Below are 19,934 nucleotides of genomic sequence, written 5' to 3' on the forward strand. Positions count from 1 at the left end.
CCGAACACTAACCCAACCCTCCCCCCCCATCTACACCTAGCGCTAAGTCCCCACCTACATCTAACACCAGCCCCACCTAGGCCTAACACTAACTCTTCACCTTTCCCTAATACTAACTCCCAAGCTATACCTACATAGCTACACTAACCCCCAACCAATGCCTAACACTAATCCCCAAGCTAGGCATTATGCTAACCCCCCCACCTATGCCTGACACTAACCCCCAACCAATGCCTAACACTAATCCCCAAGCTACGCCTTATACTAACCGCCCCACCTATGCCTGACACTAACCCCCAACCAATGCCTAACACTAATCCCCAAGCTACGCCTTATACTAACCGCCCCACCTATGCCTGACACTAACCCCCAACAAATGCCGAACCCCCAACAAATGCATAACACTAACCCCCAACCAACTTATGCCTAACACTAAATCTTAACCTGTGCCTAACATTAACCCCCCACCTACACCTCGCGCTAAGCCCCATATTTTAAACTTGTTTTAGCTTTTTATGCATTTGCAGTTGCCTAGCTGAAGGCAGCATGACCATAACAAGTGGACTTGTACTGTTAGCAGCAACAGGCCAGAGCCACCACTAGAGATGAAAGGAAGGGAGGGGGCACAAAGGGGTCCACAAGGGTTTATCTTGTGTGGGTCGGACAAACCTTTTACAAATTCTGGTGCCGACACGGCAATGGACATGGCGGTTCTGGCTTGCTAACACAATGGAAAAGGAACTAGGCGATCATGGTGAGAACTGATGCCTAACTGAAGGCCGAGTCCTAATACTGTCCAGTCTTAATGTCCTTTCATAAAAGTCTCTATGGACAAGTGACAAACACAAGGCCCAGTAGGCCAGTCTCTGGTTGGGTCCCATTTGGAGCCTTGTAAGTCCTTCTGTTCAGGTCCTCCTGAAGTGAGGTTCACATCCAGCCTCCTCCCGTATAGAAGCGTTGGGCTCCTGAGAACTGCAGCCCCAGCTTCGGCCCAGAGTTGGGAAGGAAATGCTGAAAGCGTATGTCTCCGTTTTTGGGATAACCTCTGGTGCTGGATTCGTCTTCTCCTCCGGTGGGAGTGCTGGAACAAGTCGGGGGACCGTAATCTGCTGCACAGCCCATTTCCTGCCCGTAAATCCTGAAATCTGCTTGGCTGTCGTAGAGAGCAGCGGCATCCTGGGAGGTTTGAAATGGCGGGGGGAAACGTTGCAGCGACGGTGGACGAGGGACCACCTGACCCCGAGTGATGGCAGACTCTGATTGGCTGAGAAGAGAGAATAACTATTATAACCACACCTTTGAAAGACAGCGTAAAAGAGGAAATATCAAGTCAGAATTAACACTTTCCAATCCTATGTCGGACTATATCTGACATTGGCCTATTTAGATCAGTGTCGGACTAATGGTGCTCATACACAGTACAATAAAAACATTTGATTTTTATGTTTATTTGACCAAAACGATCCAATCAAATAAAAGTCGAATATTTTTTTTTCAATCAAGAAAAATGAATGATTATCCCGATTTCGATAAAAATCCAATCAGATGTGTTGGAAAAATCTTTAAAGAATACCCGAAGACCGGAGACTCTGCCTCAAAAGTGTTAAATATCAGGTATGTAAGTGACTGACTCAGACAGGAAGTGACTACACTGATAAGAAATTGCCCTTTTTACCTCTTTCTTGCTCTCAGAAGCCATTTTCTGGAAAGTGTTTTATAGTTGGAATTTCTTATCGGGGAGGGTTACACTGTAGTCACTTCCTGTCTGAGTCAGGATTGAGTCAGCCACTTACATACCTGATATTTAACTCTTTTGAGGCAGTGAAAGAAAAAAAGGAACACAGCATAGTTATTTGTGTGCTAGGCACTGTACATACACATGTCTATCTCATCATGTCATGTCACTTCTTGTATCCTTTAAATTCGATCTAACGGAATAATCAAACGTAATTATCTAATTGGGTCTATTTGGGCTTGTTATAGGGGTGCTAGTCCTACACTTTGATCCCCTTAAAGCAGGGGCACTTTTAGCCATTTTGCCACTCCAGATGAGAAAACCTGTGGCGCCCCAACAGATGCCACAAGCCACTTCACCGCCTGGTGGACCAGACGCCCCTGCCTTAAAGTGAACCTGAGATGAATTAAAAGAAGAAATGTATACATACTTGGGGTTTCCTCCAGCCTTCTTCAGGCTGATCTGTCTCTCGCCGTCCTCCTCTGCCACCTGAATGCTTCAATATGGGTCCCAGTAATTCAGCCAGGAAAGGTGTAGTGTGCATGTGCGGCTTGGCAGCACCCGCGCCCCTCATCGTGTTCCTGTTGCTGCACAGGCGTGATGGGGAGGGCGTGCGCAGCCAGTCTGCGCCTGCGCCCACTGACGTAATTACCGTGCCACCTAGCGGAGGATCCAGGCGGTGCAGGAGGACAGCGAGGGACCAATCAGCCTGAAGGGGGCTGGAGGAAGCCCCAGGTATGCAGTGTTCTCCCCAGAAAATGTTTCCAGCCGGGTGGCATGAAATAGTAGCCGGGTGGGGCGAGATGAGAATGCAGGGCCAGTGCTTCTGTGAGCAACTCTGCTTATAGTATAGGAGGAGGTGAGCCGATGACAGCCGGGTGGTCACCAAAACTAACCGGGTGGAGCACCCAGCTAACAGAGCCTGGGGAGAACACTGGTATGTATAAATTCCTTCTTTTAATTCATCTCAAGTACCTTTTAAAGGAAACCTGAGATGGGCAAAAAAAAATGTAATACCTTTCAGGCTGATGGCTCTTTCGCTGTCCTCCTGGGCCACCTCGATCCCCCAATAGCCTGCCTGTTATGTCCCGTAGTCGCAGTGTTCAGCGCATGTGTGGGCACAAAAACAATCCTGGAAACGGGAGCTGGAGGGTGCGCATGCGCATGCCCCAACTGGCATATTTAACATGCAGGCTATCAAAAGAATTGCAGCGGCCCGGAAGGACTGCGAGGGAGCCATCAGCCAGGCTGGAGAAAACCCCAGGTATGTATCATTTTATTTTTCGTTCATCTCAAGTACAATTTAATCCCTACGCAGTGCTGCGTGATAATGGAATTATGCTGGCGTGTGTGCAAGGGGGTGGAGCTACAGCACGTGAGCTGGTGGCGGCCCGGCTTCTTTCTCCCGTTGCTGGGTTACCCTCTAGAGCGAGGTAGAGACCCGCCGGATTGCCACATTTTCACGATCACCTAAGTCCCCACAACACACCGGGAGGGGACAAGGGTGATCGCGAGTTTAGGATAGGAAAGCATCAACCTTCCTGGCGGTAACCCCGAACGTAGGAGGCTTTCTCAGGCCCTGCTGGGCCGAGTTGCATAATTTTTTTTTGCAACACGCAGCTAGCACTTTGCTAGATGCGTGTGCACTCTGATCGCCACCGATTACCCGCAGCTCGCCGCGCCGAGCCCCCCCCCAGACCCCGTGCGCTGCCTGGCCAATCAGTGCCAGGCAGCGCTGAGGGGTGGATCGGGACTCCCAATGACGTCGATGACATCATCCCGCCCGTCGCCATGGCTTTGAACGGGATTTCCTGATCGAAGCGGGCGGGGGGATGCCGCTGCACAGCCCTGGGCTCGCTACATGATTTAAAAAAATTTTTTGAAAAAAAAGCTGCTGCGCTGCCCCCTGGCGGTTTTTAATAGACCGCCAGGAGGGTTAAAGAAATATGTCAGTCATAACTACAGATGCTCAGTGAGATGCAAATAATTCTAGCTTGAATGTAAATTGTCATTTTAAAGATCTTAGAGAGCAAAAAGTATAGAATTTACCCCCCTCTACCCTTATCTTTTTATATGGCCTCAATTCACTAAGCAGTTTAGACTAGTCTACAGATGGTTTTTAGTCTGCTGATGGTTTGGTGTAATGTTTGAGGCCTGGTGCACACCGAGCGGTTTTGGTAGCGTTTTCTAAACCGCTTCCGCCTGTGAAAATGCTTGGCTAATGTATCTCAATGGGATGGTGAACACCGGCGGTGTGAGGTTTTTAGCAAACCGCAAACGTGGCTCCTGCAGCATTCTTGCAGTTTGCAGAAGCGTTTCTGCCTCAATGTAAAGTATAGGAAAAGCTCAAACTGCTCTGAAAAACGCTACAGCAGATCAGAGCGGTTTTCCAGGCGTTTTTGTAACTGTAACAAAATATGAAGTCTGCTATACAAAAACGCTGCAAAAAAACGCTAGGCATACAGTTAAAAATGGCGCAGAGTGAAAAATGGCGCACCATTCCGCTGATCATAAAACGCTATTTACCGTTTTAATGTAAATACATTAAAATGGTAAATATCGTTTTATAAAACATTTATAAGCAGAGTGGTGCACCATTCAAATGCAGGGTGGCTAGTGAGGCATCGAGGGTCGGGATGGAGAGGCTGCGGTGTGGAGGGAGTAGGATTAGGTGGAGGGAGGGTTAGGTAGCATTGCTCTACATTACCTTGTCCTGGCCGGTGATCGATCCCTTACTTCATAGTTAGCTTGCAGGAGTCCTGCATCTAGCCAATCACCATGCAGAAACTGAAGCCGCATGGTGATTGGCTGGATGCAGGACTACAGCAAACTAACAGAAGCAAAGGAGCGATCGCCAGCTGGGACAAGGTAATGTATACCAATGCTACCTAATCCTCCCTCCACCTAATCCTACTCCCTCCACACCGCTTCCTAATGTCCCGCTCCCTCTCTCCCCGATCCCTGCTGCCTTACATTTGTCAAAATATAAAACGATAAATATTATGTACATTACTGCGACTTTTATACTGTTGGCGCTGTGCGCCATTTTTGCCTGTTCCGGCTAGGCATGTTTAGAAAACCTCTCTAAACATGCCTAGAATCGCTCGGAAAACCTGCTTCAAAAACCTCTAGCTTTTGAGGATCTGCTAGCGGTTTTGGTGTGCACTGGGCCTGAGACCTGTTTTTAGACCGGGTCTAACATTCAGTAATTACACAATTCACAAAGGCAAACAAGGAGTAACCACGCCCACTTTTTCTGACAGAGATCAGACCAGCTGATTTCTGTAGGTAAAGTAATTCTGTGAGGTATTTTAGATGTGAGGATGGAACCTTCTGAATGGATTATGCAGGAGTTTAATTGTATCCAGGGGAGAGCTCATCAGAGGAGAAGGATATCAGTCATAGATACTCATTTGTAAATTGCATCTTTTGATCATTTCCCCTGCTTTATCCACCTAATTACCAAATGGTTTAGGCCCGGTCTAAAAGACAGGTCTAAAACATTTGATAATAGTGAATTCCCCTTTGAAGCAACTGACCAAACCATCAGTAGACTAAAAAAACATCTGTAGACTAGTCTAAACTGCTTAGTGAATTGAGGCCATAAAATAGTGATAAAGCAAACCTGAAGTGGAAAAAAACTTATGATATAATGAATTGTATGTGGAGTACAGATAATTGATAGAACATTAGTAGCAAAGAAAAAAATCTCATACTTTTATTTTCCGTTATATAGCTTCTTTTTAATCATCCTATCATATTTGCAGTTTAGAAACCATGCTTCGTCTTTTAACCACTCTTTGACTGCCTAACGCCGTGGCTTTGTTGTTTCTCCATTTGGTGTCATCTCGCGAGGAGGAGCGAGGATTATTTTGGTCTTTTTTAATCAATAAACAAAAAAACAAAAAATCGCAGCAGCAATCAGATTCCACCCAAAAAAAAAAAAGCTCTATTTGTGAGAAGAAAAGGAGGGAAAATTCATTTGGGTGCTGAGTCATATGGCCGAGCATTAAACCGTTAAAGAGGAACTCCAGCCTAAACAAACATACTGTCATTAAGTTACATTAGTTATGTTAATTAAAATAGATAGGTAATAAATCTCTTACCCACCCTGATTTAAAAGAACAGGCAAATGTTTGTGATTTCATGATGGCAGCCATCTTTTTGGTTGAAAGGAGGTGACAGGGAGCATGAGACACAGTTCCAACTGTCCTGTGTCCTGAGCACCTCTCCCAGTTGCTAGGCAACGTGAATAACAACATAGGAAATCCCATCATGCTCTGCACAGCATCTGGGAAAAAAAGCCCGGGCTTTTTTTTCTTTAATGGGTGGAGCTTAGCTAAAAATGCAGCTAAAAATGATGCTTTGGTAAGAAAAACAAAGTTCTGATGCTGTGAAACTGTTAAAGAAACACCAAGCATTTTCAGTTCTGCTGAGTAGATTTTTAGTCCGGAGGTTCACTTGTGAAGTGCTGAATTGTAAAACATGGCCTGGTCACTAGGGGGGTATAATCCTGTGATCCGCAAGTGGTTAAGCTATAAAACAAAACTTTCCTGCAGTAAAACCTTATTTCAAGCTGTCTCTCACTTTTTCTCAGCTGTGTAAGCGCTAAGAAAACAGCGGGTCGAAGAGCTCACAGAAGCTCTTTTGCATAGATAACTGAAGTTTTTTTTTAACTCTTCCTGCACTGGAAAATAATGAGACTCTTTTCTTTGCTACTAAAGCGGTTTAAAACCCTGACATAATATTCAATAAAAACATGTTTTCCTACATTTTATATGCCATACGGTTATCATATTTGCATTTGTGCATACGTATTATTATTCATTTATAAATTATAGCTTCCCAAAAGTACAGTTTTTTGTTTTTTGAGCTGACTTTGCATTTTTATTAATAACTGGTTTTATTCATTATTTAGTGAAGGCAAGACATGCTTTGACTCTCTGTCTGTGTTGAGCAGCTTCTCCACAGTCAGAGAATGTGTCACATTCCCTCACTTGATACATTTAAGTAAACACAAGATAACATAATCTACAAGTTCGGATGCGTCCACATTTCACTACACTGAACCTTCAAGCTCTGTATGTAACCCTTCCAATGCTGGTCTAGTAAAAAAAATGCTGGTTGCATATAATATGCTGTAAATAATGTTTTAGGGCTCGTTTCCACTGTTGCAGTGTGGAATTGCCTGGATTCCACCGCGAACAAAATCGCATGCGGATGCGTTTCCGCATGCGGGTTTCCCCGCGATTTCGCATACAATTTAGCATGGCTAGGAAACAGGCAAATTTAACCATGTCACTGCCTGTGTAAATTTCCATAGCCTTACATGCAAAATCGTACGCGAAATCGCGGGGAAAACCGCATGACAAAGCCACATGCGATTTCCCTATTGCGGGCGATTCGCCCGCATTCCTGCCGCATGCAAAATCTGATGCTCTGCCGTGCAGATTTTCCCCGCACACCAAAACTCACCCGCACGACGCACAAGTGGAAACAATCCCATCCACTTGTATTGCCTATGCGAATTTGCATGCGGTGCCTGCATGCGGATTCGCTATAGTGGAAACGAGCCCTAAGAGCAAAGATGAAATGATGGGTTATATTCCGCTTAATGTTCTATTTCTTAGTTGTATTACGCATACAATTCATTATATCATAAGTTTATTTTCACTTTAGCTTTAATATAGTGCTCAGCGAATGCATATCACCTTATTAATTTGTTGCACATGGTGAAATGACTTTCTTCTACTCACCATAAGTACATGTTGCTAGTGCCCCCTTGTGGCAGCTCTGGGTAGGACTGTCTCTCAGGAGGCAAGTAGGTATCTGTAGTCTGGGTGCTCATATCTAGGTTGTTGGCTCCTTGGTTCTGATTGGCTGTCAGGGGCAGCGGGGAGGGCTCAGTAGCTTCAGCAGAGGGGGTTCGGTCAGGAGGTGTGATGGGGTGGAAGGAACAGTCCGGACTGGGTAGAGGTAGAGCCAGAGTCCCCCCGATGTCCAGGGTGGAGTCACAGGGTCCGGAGTACAGAGGTCTCTTGCCTTCAGCTGGGATAGGGATGGGGAGTAGAGAGAACAGGGCACTGTTAGCAATTACAGTTACACTTTCCTTTCTAAAAGCACAAGAAAATAATACAGCCAATATATCCCATGTTCTGTATAATTCTATATCATTTCTGATGCTTCACTTAAATTCCAATTATACACTTACAGAGGAACTTGAACTCAGAATTGAACTTCATCTCAATCAGTAGCCGACACCCCTTTTCCCACAAGAAATCTTTACCTTTTCTGGAATAGATCATCGGGGGGTTCTGTATGACTGACATTATAGTGAAACCCCTCCCACAGTGTGATGTCATAACCATGGTCCTGACAGTTTGCTGTCTGTGAACCTTGTTGCATTGTGGGAAATTACAGCTGTTTCCAACTGCCAAGCAAGCAGTATCTCCCTCTGTGCATAGAACTCTCAGTAACGAACATTCCGTACAGATCACCTGGCAGAACTAAAGATGTCACCACCAGTGATACATTTCAGAATGTAAATCAGGGAGAGGAAAGATTTTACAATGGGGAAACACTGACTAAATAATCTATAAATTAATATTATAAAAAAAAAAGCAATTTTATTATGTTATTTTCACTACAGTTCCTCTTTAACCCCCTTGCCGTTCCAATTGTGTCGGCAAGGGGGCAACGCAGCACTTTAAAACATTTTTTTTTTTTTTAAATCAGGTAGCGAGCCCAGGGCTCGCTACATGATAGCCGCTGACAAGCGGCATCCCCCTACCTAAGCCGATCGCCGGCAGTGCACTCTGAAAGCAGGAAATCCCGTTCAGAACGGGATTTCCTGCTGGGCTTCCCCCGTCGCAATGGCGACGGGCGGGATGACGTCACTGGCTGCGTGCAATAAAAAAAAAATTATGCAAATCGGCCCAGCGGGGCCTGAGAAATCCTCCTGCGCAGGTTACCCTGAGCTGAGCTTGGGGTAACCGGCAAGAAGGTTAAAGGAGTTATCAGGCTATTATGAGTAAAATAAGTGCTACTTACCCGGGGCTTTGTCCAGCCCCAAGCTCCCAGCATGTCCCTCGCCGCAGCTCTGCCCGCAGCCATTCGCCGCCTCTGCCTGATGGTCCCCGGCAATGACGTCAGGCCGACCTGGAGGTCGGCCTGTACTGCGCCTGCGCGAGCGGCGCCACGTGGACCGGAGCGTACTGCGCGAGGGACGTGCTGGGAGCTTGGGGCTGGACGAAGCCCCGGGAAAGTAGCCCTTATTTTACTTATAGAAGCCTGATCACTCCTTTAAAGAGACTCTGTAACAAAATTTTCGGCCTTATTTCTTCTATCCTATAAGTTGCTATAGGCCCTTACTAGAGGGAGACGTGAGGACGTCGGCAATCTCAGAGCAGCACGGATACAGTAAGACACGCTGGCTGCCGTTACATTTAACCTGCACGGGGAGCGGGGGACACAGACAAGGAGGCGGGACAGAGCGGCCACATGGGTCAGAAGGGAGGGTAGGGAGCAGAGACACAGGCTAGGAGGCGGGACAGAGCAGAGAGATCGAGACATGCGGCTGGGACTATGCAGGGAATCCCCGATGTTGCTTGCGGTGGGTCGGCGGTTTTGTATCGGTGGGCGTTCGTAAATCGGGGATTCCCTGCATTCGCCGTATAAGACGCAGGGACTTTTTCTCCCCGTCTTTTGGGGAGAAAAATGCATCTTATAGGGCGGAAAATACGGTATATATATATGTATATATATATATATATATATATATATATATATTACACAATACAATAACATTTGTAAAGAGCTTTTCTCCCATAGGACTCAAAGCGCATAGTTGTGTCTCAGATCAATACAGGGTTGCAGGCTGGGTTGTGTTACATAGTCGATTTGTACAATAAAAAACATACCAATCGAGTCACTGTGATCTCCTGGGTCCCTATTTGCCGTTCGCGCCGTGATCCTGGCTTTTAATCGCCAGTTTTAGGCAGTGTTTACGAACAAAAAAACATGGCCGCCAACCAGGAAGTGATATGTGTGTGTGTGTATATATATGTGTATATATGTGTACACACACACACACACACACACACACACACACACACACACACACACACACACACACACATCACTTCGTGGTTAGCGGCCATGTTTTTTGCTTGTAAATAGGCAGCGGTTTGGCACACTCAGGCAGTTAAACCAAACATGTAAACCACAGAACCGGTTGGCGGTCGCCTTGCTTCCATAGGACAACCCCTCGGTGTCCCAGCGCGCGCGCCCATCCTGTCTTCCCCTAGCCCGGTATGCACAGTGTTGGGCGCAGCAGTAGCTACGCTTCTCTCTTGGTGGGGCCCGACCAGCAGATATTTGCTTGGGGGCTCGTCAAATCTACAAATTATAGTTATGCCCTTGAATGTAATTTACTTGCCCAGTGAAATGAGCTGAGATTATGGTTCTGGACAGGACAGGGAGGGGCAACAATCACAGTCCTGACAGCACTTACCTGGCTGGAACCCGTCTTCCTCCTCCTGCTCTGTGTTGCTCTGCTTCACCCTTTTCACTCTGTTGGACCGTTCCCTGGAATGACATCACAAATGAAATGTTATGTAGCAATACTTTCAGAGTAGCGCCAGGAGGGCTCGCCATCCTGATAGGTAAGTATAGGAAGGTGATGGAGCTAAGGGAGGTCAGTGCAAGTTAAGCTTATTAAGGTGCCCATTAACGTTGCAACTTTTATTGAATGATCATATTTTCCATCAGATCTTTCAAATCGAAAGAAAAGATTGTATTTAATCGACTCACAGTGTTATAACGAATACTACTGTGGAAACGCGGCTGTACTTGCACCTGTGCAACGTGGGTGCTCTCAAACACAGTAGCACAGCCGCGAAGAAGAGGATCCCGGCGAGCAGCAGTGGGGCAGAGGAGCATTGGAGACGAAGCAGGTTGTTTCGTTGCATGGCTCTCAGTGCCGAGCGCCGAATCTAGGCTCCCCATAGCAGTAATGTAATACTGCGCTTGGTGCATAAGGGTAATTCAGGGCTCCGGTGGTTGGAGGGAGAATAGGTGAGATTGACCGCTCTGATATTCCGGTGTTGGGAATTAAAATATCGGCTGGCAGATCCTGTATGTATTTTATCACGACCAGGGGCGTAACAATAGACCCTGCAAGAGATGCCTCCGCAGGGGGATCCAGAAGTATGTTTTCCCTGTCTTGAGAGACTGATAACTAAAAGCACAGAGAGAAAAAAAACTTTCTGCTCCCTGCACAATTGTTCTAATGACTGCTTCGGCTCAGCCAAGTCTGCAGAGCCAGTTCTGCTTTATCAGAGATGGACAGAGTGAGTGTAATCAGCTGAGGCTGGAGTGAGTGTAATAAGCTGAGGCCAATTGAATAATATTGGTTCTCAGTTTACCTGTGCAAAACGTGAGGGGAGAAAACAAGGGGGCCTCATCCAAAGTTTCGCAGGGGGCCCAGTGATTTCTAGTTATGCCCCTGATCACGACAGAGCCACCCCCCACATACTCTTCCATGTGCTAGCGCTACTTGGTGTCAAGTGTAGGTGGCACTCTCACCTCTTACTCTTCAGGCCGTCCTCCCGAAACCCTTTTGCAAATGGGTTGGTCTGGATTTTCAGCTGTGTGATCTGCAAAAAAGAAAGTGAATAAACATTTTGGGGTTGATTGACAAAGGTTACTTATTTTTCACCTGTGCTAATGCATGAGATAAACAAATAAGGAGAGAGTTATGTCAAATAAGGAGAGCTAAACCATGAGTTAAGTTAGATAAGGCGAGCTAAACCATGAGTTATGTCAAATAAGGAGAGCTAAACCATGAGAGTTAGATAAGGAGAGCTAAACCATGAGTTATGTCAAATAAGGAGAGCTAAACCATGAGTTAAGTTAGATAAGGAGAGCTAAACCATGAGTTAAGTTAGATAAGGAGAGCTAAACCATGAGTTAAGTTAGATAAGGAGAGCTAAACCATGAGTTATGTCAAATAAGGAGAGCTAAACCATGCATTATGTCAAATAAGGAGAGCTAAACCATGAGTTATCTCAAATAACGAGAGCTAAACCATGAGTTATCTCAAATAACAAGAGCTAAACCATGATTTATCTCAAATAACGAGAGCTAAACCATGAGTTATGTCAATTAAGGAGAGCTAAACCATGAGTTATGTCAAATAAGGAGAGCTAAACCATGAGATATGTCAAATAAGGAGAGCTAAACCATGAGTTAAATTAGATAAGGAGAGCTAAACCATGAGTTATGTTAGATAAGGAGAGATAAATTGTGGGTTAATACATAAGGTAAGATAATTTAACAGAAAAGCTTTGTGTATCAGGCCCTTTATCTCTTGGAATGGGGATAATTGACCAAATTCTACAAGCCAGACTGAAGCAATATATGGAGCGCAGTGTTCTCCCCAGAATTTTTTTCCAGCCGGGTGGCATAAAATAGTAGCCGGGTGGCATGAAAAAGTAGCCGGGTGGGGCGAGATGAGAGAATGCAGGGCCGGTGCTTCTGTGTGCAACTCTGCCTACAGAATAGGAGGAGGTGAGCCGACGACAGCCGGGTGCTCACCAAAACTAGCCGGGTGGAGCACCTGGCAAAAAGAGCCTGGGGAGAACACTGAGTGAGAACTGCCAGATGTGTAAGCTGAATTGATCCGCAAGGCGGTTGGTGGCTGCTGTACACACGCCTGACTATCGGTAGTGGCGGTCGTTATTGGCCTTTATGAACACCTATGGCAGTGATTCCACAGGAGGGATGCAGCGCTTGCAGCATTTTTAGAGCACTTGCATTCACTGAAGTTACTCCCTAAGTTACTCTGGTAGCAAATTTGTGATTTCTAGGCCTAAAGGTGGCGCAACACCATATAATTTTTTATTTTCTTTTTAATCAATTCAAGAACTCTTTTGGGTACCTCACATTTATTTTTGAGATTGCTGTAATTTCAGGATATAAGATCGCTGGTTAGAAAAATCTAGAGAAAAAAGTGAAAAAAGTAAGTTTGGTATGTACTGAATAGGTACATACAATTTTTTACTGGTTGAATATAATTTCACAGTCCATCACACACCATACAATTCTTGATAAAATTACTATGAATTTTCCAACATGTCCGATCTCAAAAAAAAAAAAAAATGGGAAATTAGATCGGATTTCTCAATCAAAAACAAATAAAAGCTTTCGATTTTTCAGAACAGCTGATTTTATTTATTGAATTGGTGTAAAATTGGATCTTTTAATTGTATGGTGTGTGGCCACCTTTACAGTCAATTCCATGTGGCATGAGAGGGCTGCAATCTTTGCTGTAGCCACGCCTCCCTGGTGACTAACAGCCAATCCAGCTGCTGGGGAGGGAAGGAGGCGGAGTGTGAGGAGGATGCAGGGTGCCTGCAGTGAGAAGCTGGCCAGCTGTGAGCTGCGATATAAGCATATATATATATTAATGTCGTAAAATACAATTTTTGCAATCCAATTTAATTTAGATGCACTATTATTTATTACTGATTTTTTTTTTTATTACAATGATGGGGAAAAAAAGTAAGCTATGGCTGTAAGACAATTTAGATTAAACGGAATATCTCTGGTAGATATAAGAAGCTCATGGGTGCGATAGCCTATATTAGAAACCAACCAGCAGTTCAGGATCATCTATAAGGCAACCTAGCCAGGCACCTGGGGCCTTGTGGGGGTCAGGGGGCCCAACTGCAACTTTCCCTGACCTTTCTTACCCCACCTTTCTCTGACCTTGCCTAAGGTCCCTTTTACTCTTCATCTCTGCCAACCAGAATGAAAATATGGCTATGTGTCAGATGAAACCACCACTCCTTGCCCCATCTCACCTTCTCGTTCTGGTAGGCGGTGACAGTCAGGAAGAGGGTCTCCGGGAAGCTGAAGGAGGAGCACCCTCCCCACCGGCGGCTGTAGACGTCCTGGGCTCGGACGATGTGGAAGCGGGGCTGGTAGCGGTGCATGGAGTGCAGGATGATCTGTGGAGGAGACAACAACAAACTTGGAGGAGGCTTTCAAGCCAAATGTCAGGAAACACAACGTATTTGGATTTTGGATAGCGGAGCAATGGGGTGGAGCCTCTTTGGATTTCTCAAACTGTCTTGTGTCCCCTTCCAGAAGAGTTTGTCACTTCCTCTAAGGACAGGAAGTGTAGGAATCTCTGCAAGAGTGTCAGATCACGGCCAATAATTGTTTAATAAAACGTGCAGAGGGACACCTATGGGGGGGCAAGAGGGGACATATGTCGCCGGGCTCAGCTCTGTGAGGGCGCTCAGTGCAGCAGCCGCACCCCCACGTACCTAAGAGGCGACTCGGTAGCCGCCCAAAGTGCCACCGCTTCTCTCCCTCCCTCGGCAGAGGAATGCAATAACAACAGAAGACACACTGGCTCCGACATTCCTGTCATGTCATCATCTCTTCTCTGCAGCGCACCCAGTGTCCTCTCCATGGTAAGAGTGCCGTCATGTGAAAAGAGACACCACTGTTACCAAGGAGAGGACGCCATAGCCAAAACGACGGAGCTCGTGTGTCTTCTGCTGTTATTAACACATCTGCTATCTAAAGGGGTGCACATCTGCCTATCTATAGGGGGAAGGGGGGGCACATCTGGCTCACTAAACAGCATTTGTTCATTAGGCTCCAACCATGACCTTGATGCATGGCCACACCCAATTTCTTGCTATCAGGAGAGGGCGCAAGAACTGTCTTTATCCCTGGGCACTGAAAACCCTAGCTACACCCCTTCCGTGGTCCCACTGGCGGCTCTGGTAATCCAGCGACTTCAGTCTTCAGAGAACCGCGCATCCACAGGACTCTTGCGATGGCCGGCGTGTGCGCGCGCGACTTCAGCCAAAGTCACCGGATTACCGGAGCCGCTAACGGGACCACTGAGGGGACCAAGAGGACGCCGGGAGACCTTGCGGGCTATGGGGGGGGGCTAGAGGAAGCCCCAGGTAAGTCCGAAATGCCTTTTTTCTTACTGTTCGGGGTCCCTTTAACTAGTTATTGTTTTCAGTACAGTATATCTACGCCCCTTGAGACTTCATCTTAGCCTCAGGAGTGTAGATATACATACTCTGCTGCGATAGCCTACTGCATGTGCTTGTGCTCCTGCCACAACCCGTTTTCGATGCAACACGCTAGTACATTGATCGGTGAATGGGAACAGGTGTTCCCAAAATGCCCGTAATCAGTGATCATCAGCATCATTGCGATGCCAGTGGTCATTAAAAAACACGCACACATGAATAAAGTGGGAACAACATCTAGAGACCAAATAATAATAATACGCTTTCATACATTAAATTGTATTAAAATAAACGAAGATAGGGTCATATTGCAACAGGATCTGGATAGGATGGCTATATGGGCACATACACGGCAGATGAAATTCAATGTTGAAAAATGTAAAGTCATGCATTTTGGTCGTACCAATGGTCTAGCACCATACAAAATAAATGGGATACATTTGGGGACATCAAACTTGGAGAAGGACTTAGGAGTACTCATCAACAACAAGTTAAATAATCGTACTCAATGCCAAGCCGCTGCAGCTAAAGCTAACAAAATTTTGGGATGCATTAAAAGGGAAATAAAAACTCGAGATGCTAGCATAATATTGCCCCTGTTTAACTCTCTAGTAAGGCCAAATCTGGAATATGGAATTCAGTTCTGGGCACCACATTACAAAAAAGATATTGCAGTTTTAGAGCAGATGCAGAGACGAGCAACAAAATTGATACGTGGGATGGAAGGTCTCACTTACCAAGAAAGGTTAGATAAACTGGGTTTATTTAGTCTAGAGAAAAGACGACTTAGAGGGGATCTAATTAACATGTGTAAATACATCAGAGGGCAATGTAATAGCTTGGCAGGTGAGCTTTTTGTCCCTAGGCCTTCTCAAAGGACTAGAGGACATAATCTGCGCATGGAGGAAAAACTTTTTGCCATTTATTTAGGAAAGGGTTCTTTACAGTAAGGGCCTTTTTCCACTAGCCTGCGATTTGCGATTTGCTTCTGATCGCAAATCGCAAGGTACATTAAACTAATGGAAACTGCAGCAGCAATTTCCATTAGTGCGATCCGATTGCGATGCGATTTTGGTCAAAGCGCAATCGTCGTCCTGCCGCGTTTTGTATGCGATTGAGCTGTACTATAATGAGTATAGTAGCTCAATCGCAATCGCAATCGCATGGTGGAAATTGAAACGCGATTTCATAGTGGAAAAGAGCCCTAAGAGTGATTACGATGTGGAATGCATTGCCACAGGAAGTCGTTATGACAAGCTCTATACCTGCATTTAAAGGGGGCTTAGATGCTTTCCTTGCGTTGAAAGACATCCATGGCTACAATTACTAGGTAATGCCTAATGATGTTGATCCAGGGATTTTATCTGATTGCCATCTGGAGTCGGGAAGGAATTTTTTTCCCTTTTGGGGCTAATTGGACCATGCCTTGTAAGGGTTTTTTCGCCTTCCTCTGGATCAACAGGGATATGTGAGGGAGCAGGCTGGTGTTGTATTTGTTCTCTGGTTGAACTCGATGGACGTATTTCTTTTTTCAACCAAAATAACTATGTAACTATGTAAACAAACAAACAAACAAACATTAATTAACCCCTTACATCCCCCACTTTCCCATAGTTACCAAAATAAAACACTTGTAAAAAAAATTACATTAAAAAAAAATACATTAATAGTTACCTTAGGGACTCTTTTAATATGTACGTCACAAGGGTATATTAGTGTTAATTTTGCAAATAAAAGGGACACTTAAGTCAAACAAAAAAAATGAGTTTTACTCACCTGGGACTTCCAATAGCCCCCTGCAGCTGTCTGGTGCCCTCGCCATCTCCCTCCGATCCTCCTGGCCCCGCCGGCAGCCACTTCCTGTTTTGGTGACAGGAGCTGACAGGCTGGGGACGCGAGTGATTCTTCGCGTTCCTGGCCACAATAGCGCCATCTATGCTGCTATAGCATATATCATATACCATATAGCAGCATAGAGGGTGCTAATGTGTCTGGGAACGCGAAGAATCACTCGCGTCCCCAGCCTGTCAGCTCCTGTCACCGAAACAGGAAGTGGCTGCTGGTGGGGCCAGGAGGATCGGAGGGAGACGGCGAGGGCACCAGACAGCTGCAGGGGGCTATTGGAAGCCCTAGGTGAGTAAAACTCATTTTTTTTGTTTGACTTAAGTGTCCCTTAAAGGCTTGTAATTTGTGATAAAGTGTGAACGAACAACAAAACTGAAAAAAATACAGCTTTATTTCCAAATAAAATATTGTCGCCATACATTGTACTGAGAACATAATTTAAATGTTGAAATAACCGGGGCTAATAAAATGTATAGCTTTTATCCACAGTAGCTACTTTCATTTTAAAACTATAATGTCTGCAAACTGAGAAATAGTGATTTTTTTCATTTGTTTCCTTATTATTTCCCTTAAATTATTTCCCTTAAAATGCATTTACAATAAAATAATTCTTAGCAAAAAGTACCACCCAAAGAAAGCTTAATTTGTGGCAAAAAAACAACCAGATACAGTATAGATCATACGTAGGGAAGGGGGAAGCACTAGGCACCATGGAAGCTATATGGGGGAGGAAGGGTTAACTGCTAGACACCAATTAACTGTATAGGGGAGGGAGGACCACTAGCGGTGGAATAGGAAGCAAAGGAAAATCTGATGGGGCTGCAGAAGACAATAAAGAAGGTTTTTAAGCCCTTCCCATAATATTCAATGGAAAAAATGGAAATCTTGTAGTGTACTATGTGTGGAATCACATGACAAAACACAACCACACAATGCTGCCACCTAGTGGTGCCTACCTAGCCGTGCATGCCAGCTGAAAGCTGTGCACTGGAATACCAGCGATGAGCTCATATAGTGACATATACCAAATACAGGAGACGCAGTAGTATTAACCACTTCACCACTAAGAGATTTTTCCACTTATGGACCAGAGCAATTTTCAGATTTCAGCGCTCCTCCCATTTATTCGTCAATAACTTTATCACTACTTATCTCACCAAAATTATCTATATCTTGTTTTTTTTCGGCACCAATTAGGCTTTCTTTGGGTGGTATTTTTTGCTAATTTATTTTATTTTGTAAGAATTTTAGAGGGAAAAATTAGCCAATTTTTTTTTTTAACATAAACCATTTCGTCAATTTCAACCCCCTGTTACTGTAAACAAAACCCACTCATTTTTTTTGACCGTTTCGCCCAGCTATCACGACATTGAAATTATGTTCCTAGTACAATGTATGGTGACAATATATTATTTGGCAATAAAGGTGTATTTTTTTTCATTATGTGTTTTTGGTTTTCTCAGGCCTCATTCACAGTGGGACGTTGTGGAACTGCGTTATAAAGTCTTATAACGCAACCTATTGCACTGCAATGCTAATCCTATGGGACGTTTACACTGTGACATTAGCGTTGCATTGTAATGTGTAGCGTTATGGTAAAGCACTGCTGCAGTGTGTTACCTCTAAACGCACACGTTACCAGGTAATACATATTTTTCATTGCTTGTATGCCTACTGTATGCGACGGTAACACAGCGTTAATGCGCGTTACCATCTTTTTTTGTGCTGCATTGTAATGTTGCGTTGTGACTTTAACGTTGCATTACAATGCGACGTCCCACTGTGAAAGTACTTTATTATTAATAATTACAATCCCTAATTTGCAAAATAACGATAATATACCCTTATGGCATGTGTATATAAAAAGTTAGGTCCCTAACGTAACATTTTTTTATAAAAAGTTATTTATTTTGGTAGCTATGGCAAGTGAGGCACTTTTGTCTGAGGGCTAGTTCACACTAAGGGCGTTTTTGACCTTTTTTCAATTGCAGGCAATTTTCAAAATCGCCCTAATAACGCTTGTGCAGTGATTATCACAGAGTTCACATCTGAGCGGTTTGTTTCCAATCCGCTCAGAGAAGCGCTGCAATGGGCCATTTTTGAGGCGATTCCGCCTCAGCAGAGGGTATAGGAAAAACGCAAAACGCTCACAAAATCGCTTTGGCATTGTATTTATTCTTTTCCGGGTCAAAGAGTTCACTTCCTGACTGGCGTCAGGGAGTGAATTACAAAACCGCTCGGGAAAAACGCTTATAAAACTGCTCAGCAAAAAAACGAATCGTCCACCCGAGCGCCAGGAATTGAAAAAAAAAGCCTCAAAAACCGCCCAACGCTAATGGCCTCGCGAATGGAACTACAGGGCCTAAAAGGGATTCATCATTTTTATTTTTTTGTGTGCAGTTTTAAATGTGTCCACTAGATGGCACTAAGCAAAGAAAGCTGAATCACAGCTTTCTTTGCTGAAAAGAAAGTGAAAGATACCAGTAGTGTTTTTTGTTTGTTTTTTACACTTTCAATGAATAATCTCTGCTGTTTGTTGCAGCAGGAATGATTGGTTAAATAGGCGCTTAGATTTGCTTTAGGAACATATGTTCCTATTCACCAATCTGTCCTCTAACTGTTGCCGGGGTGAGGGCTGAGCGTGCGCACGGGTAAGCATGCGCGTCGCTCATAGACTTCAAAAGACGAGTATGTATGCCCCTGGGATAGGAAGAGTACTCCCACGGGGCGTAAATATAATGCTGTGATCGCGGGTACTGATTAAATGAGAATACACTCTTTGTGGTGTTCTCATGTATCCCCTCAAACACTTCTAAGCAGAGACCGAAAAGTTTTTAATGTGACCACATGCTTAGCAATTAGACTTTGCTTACATGGCCCATCTGGTCCAGGGTGTTGTTGGTGAGCTTGATCTTGTGGAAGGAGATTGGCTGCTTCATCCAGTGGGCCCCGGGGGCCGGAGAATCGGGGTGGATGTACACTCTCTCTGGCAGCCTGGGCTCTGCCCGTCCGCTCGGCTCCCAGTGGTCCTCCTGCCACTTGTAGCGAGAATTGTCCACGGGAACGATGTCTGCCAGCAGGACGTACTTACCATCCGGCTCCAGACCGGAGACGCTGACCTTACATTGCGGGAACATCCGTCTGCAAGAGCCGGTTATTAAATGAGTGAAAAATACATGTCATGCTAAAACATTGTTTCATGCAGTGCAGCCATTTTGAGCCATCAGATGAAACACATTGAAAAACATTGTTTATTGTTAGCCTGAACAGCTACCTTAAAGAGGAGCTGTCAG

General features: G+C 44.9%; 1 protein-coding gene across 1 annotated transcript in view; it reads right to left on the bottom strand.

Moving 5' to 3' along the window:
* Window positions 1–524: 524 nt before the first annotated feature.
* The window catches only part of TBX6 (T-box transcription factor 6), a 29,684-nt gene continuing 10,274 nt past the window's right edge, over window positions 525–19,934 (bottom strand). Inside the window, exons 3-8 of the mRNA XM_068247170.1 lie at window positions 19,515–19,782; window positions 13,600–13,746; window positions 11,321–11,391; window positions 10,248–10,321; window positions 7,492–7,783; window positions 525–1,264 (exon numbers count right to left, since the gene is read on the bottom strand). Of these exons, the coding sequence (XP_068103271.1) occupies window positions 928–1,264; window positions 7,492–7,783; window positions 10,248–10,321; window positions 11,321–11,391; window positions 13,600–13,746; window positions 19,515–19,782 (1,189 nt within the window). The 3' untranslated portion in view covers window positions 525–927. The remainder of the gene's footprint in view (window positions 1,265–7,491; window positions 7,784–10,247; window positions 10,322–11,320; window positions 11,392–13,599; window positions 13,747–19,514; window positions 19,783–19,934) is intronic.

The sequence above is a fragment of the Hyperolius riggenbachi genome, chromosome 7 (assembly GCF_040937935.1).
Source record: "Hyperolius riggenbachi isolate aHypRig1 chromosome 7, aHypRig1.pri, whole genome shotgun sequence".
NCBI classification, from domain to species: Eukaryota; Metazoa; Chordata; class Amphibia; order Anura; family Hyperoliidae; genus Hyperolius; species Hyperolius riggenbachi.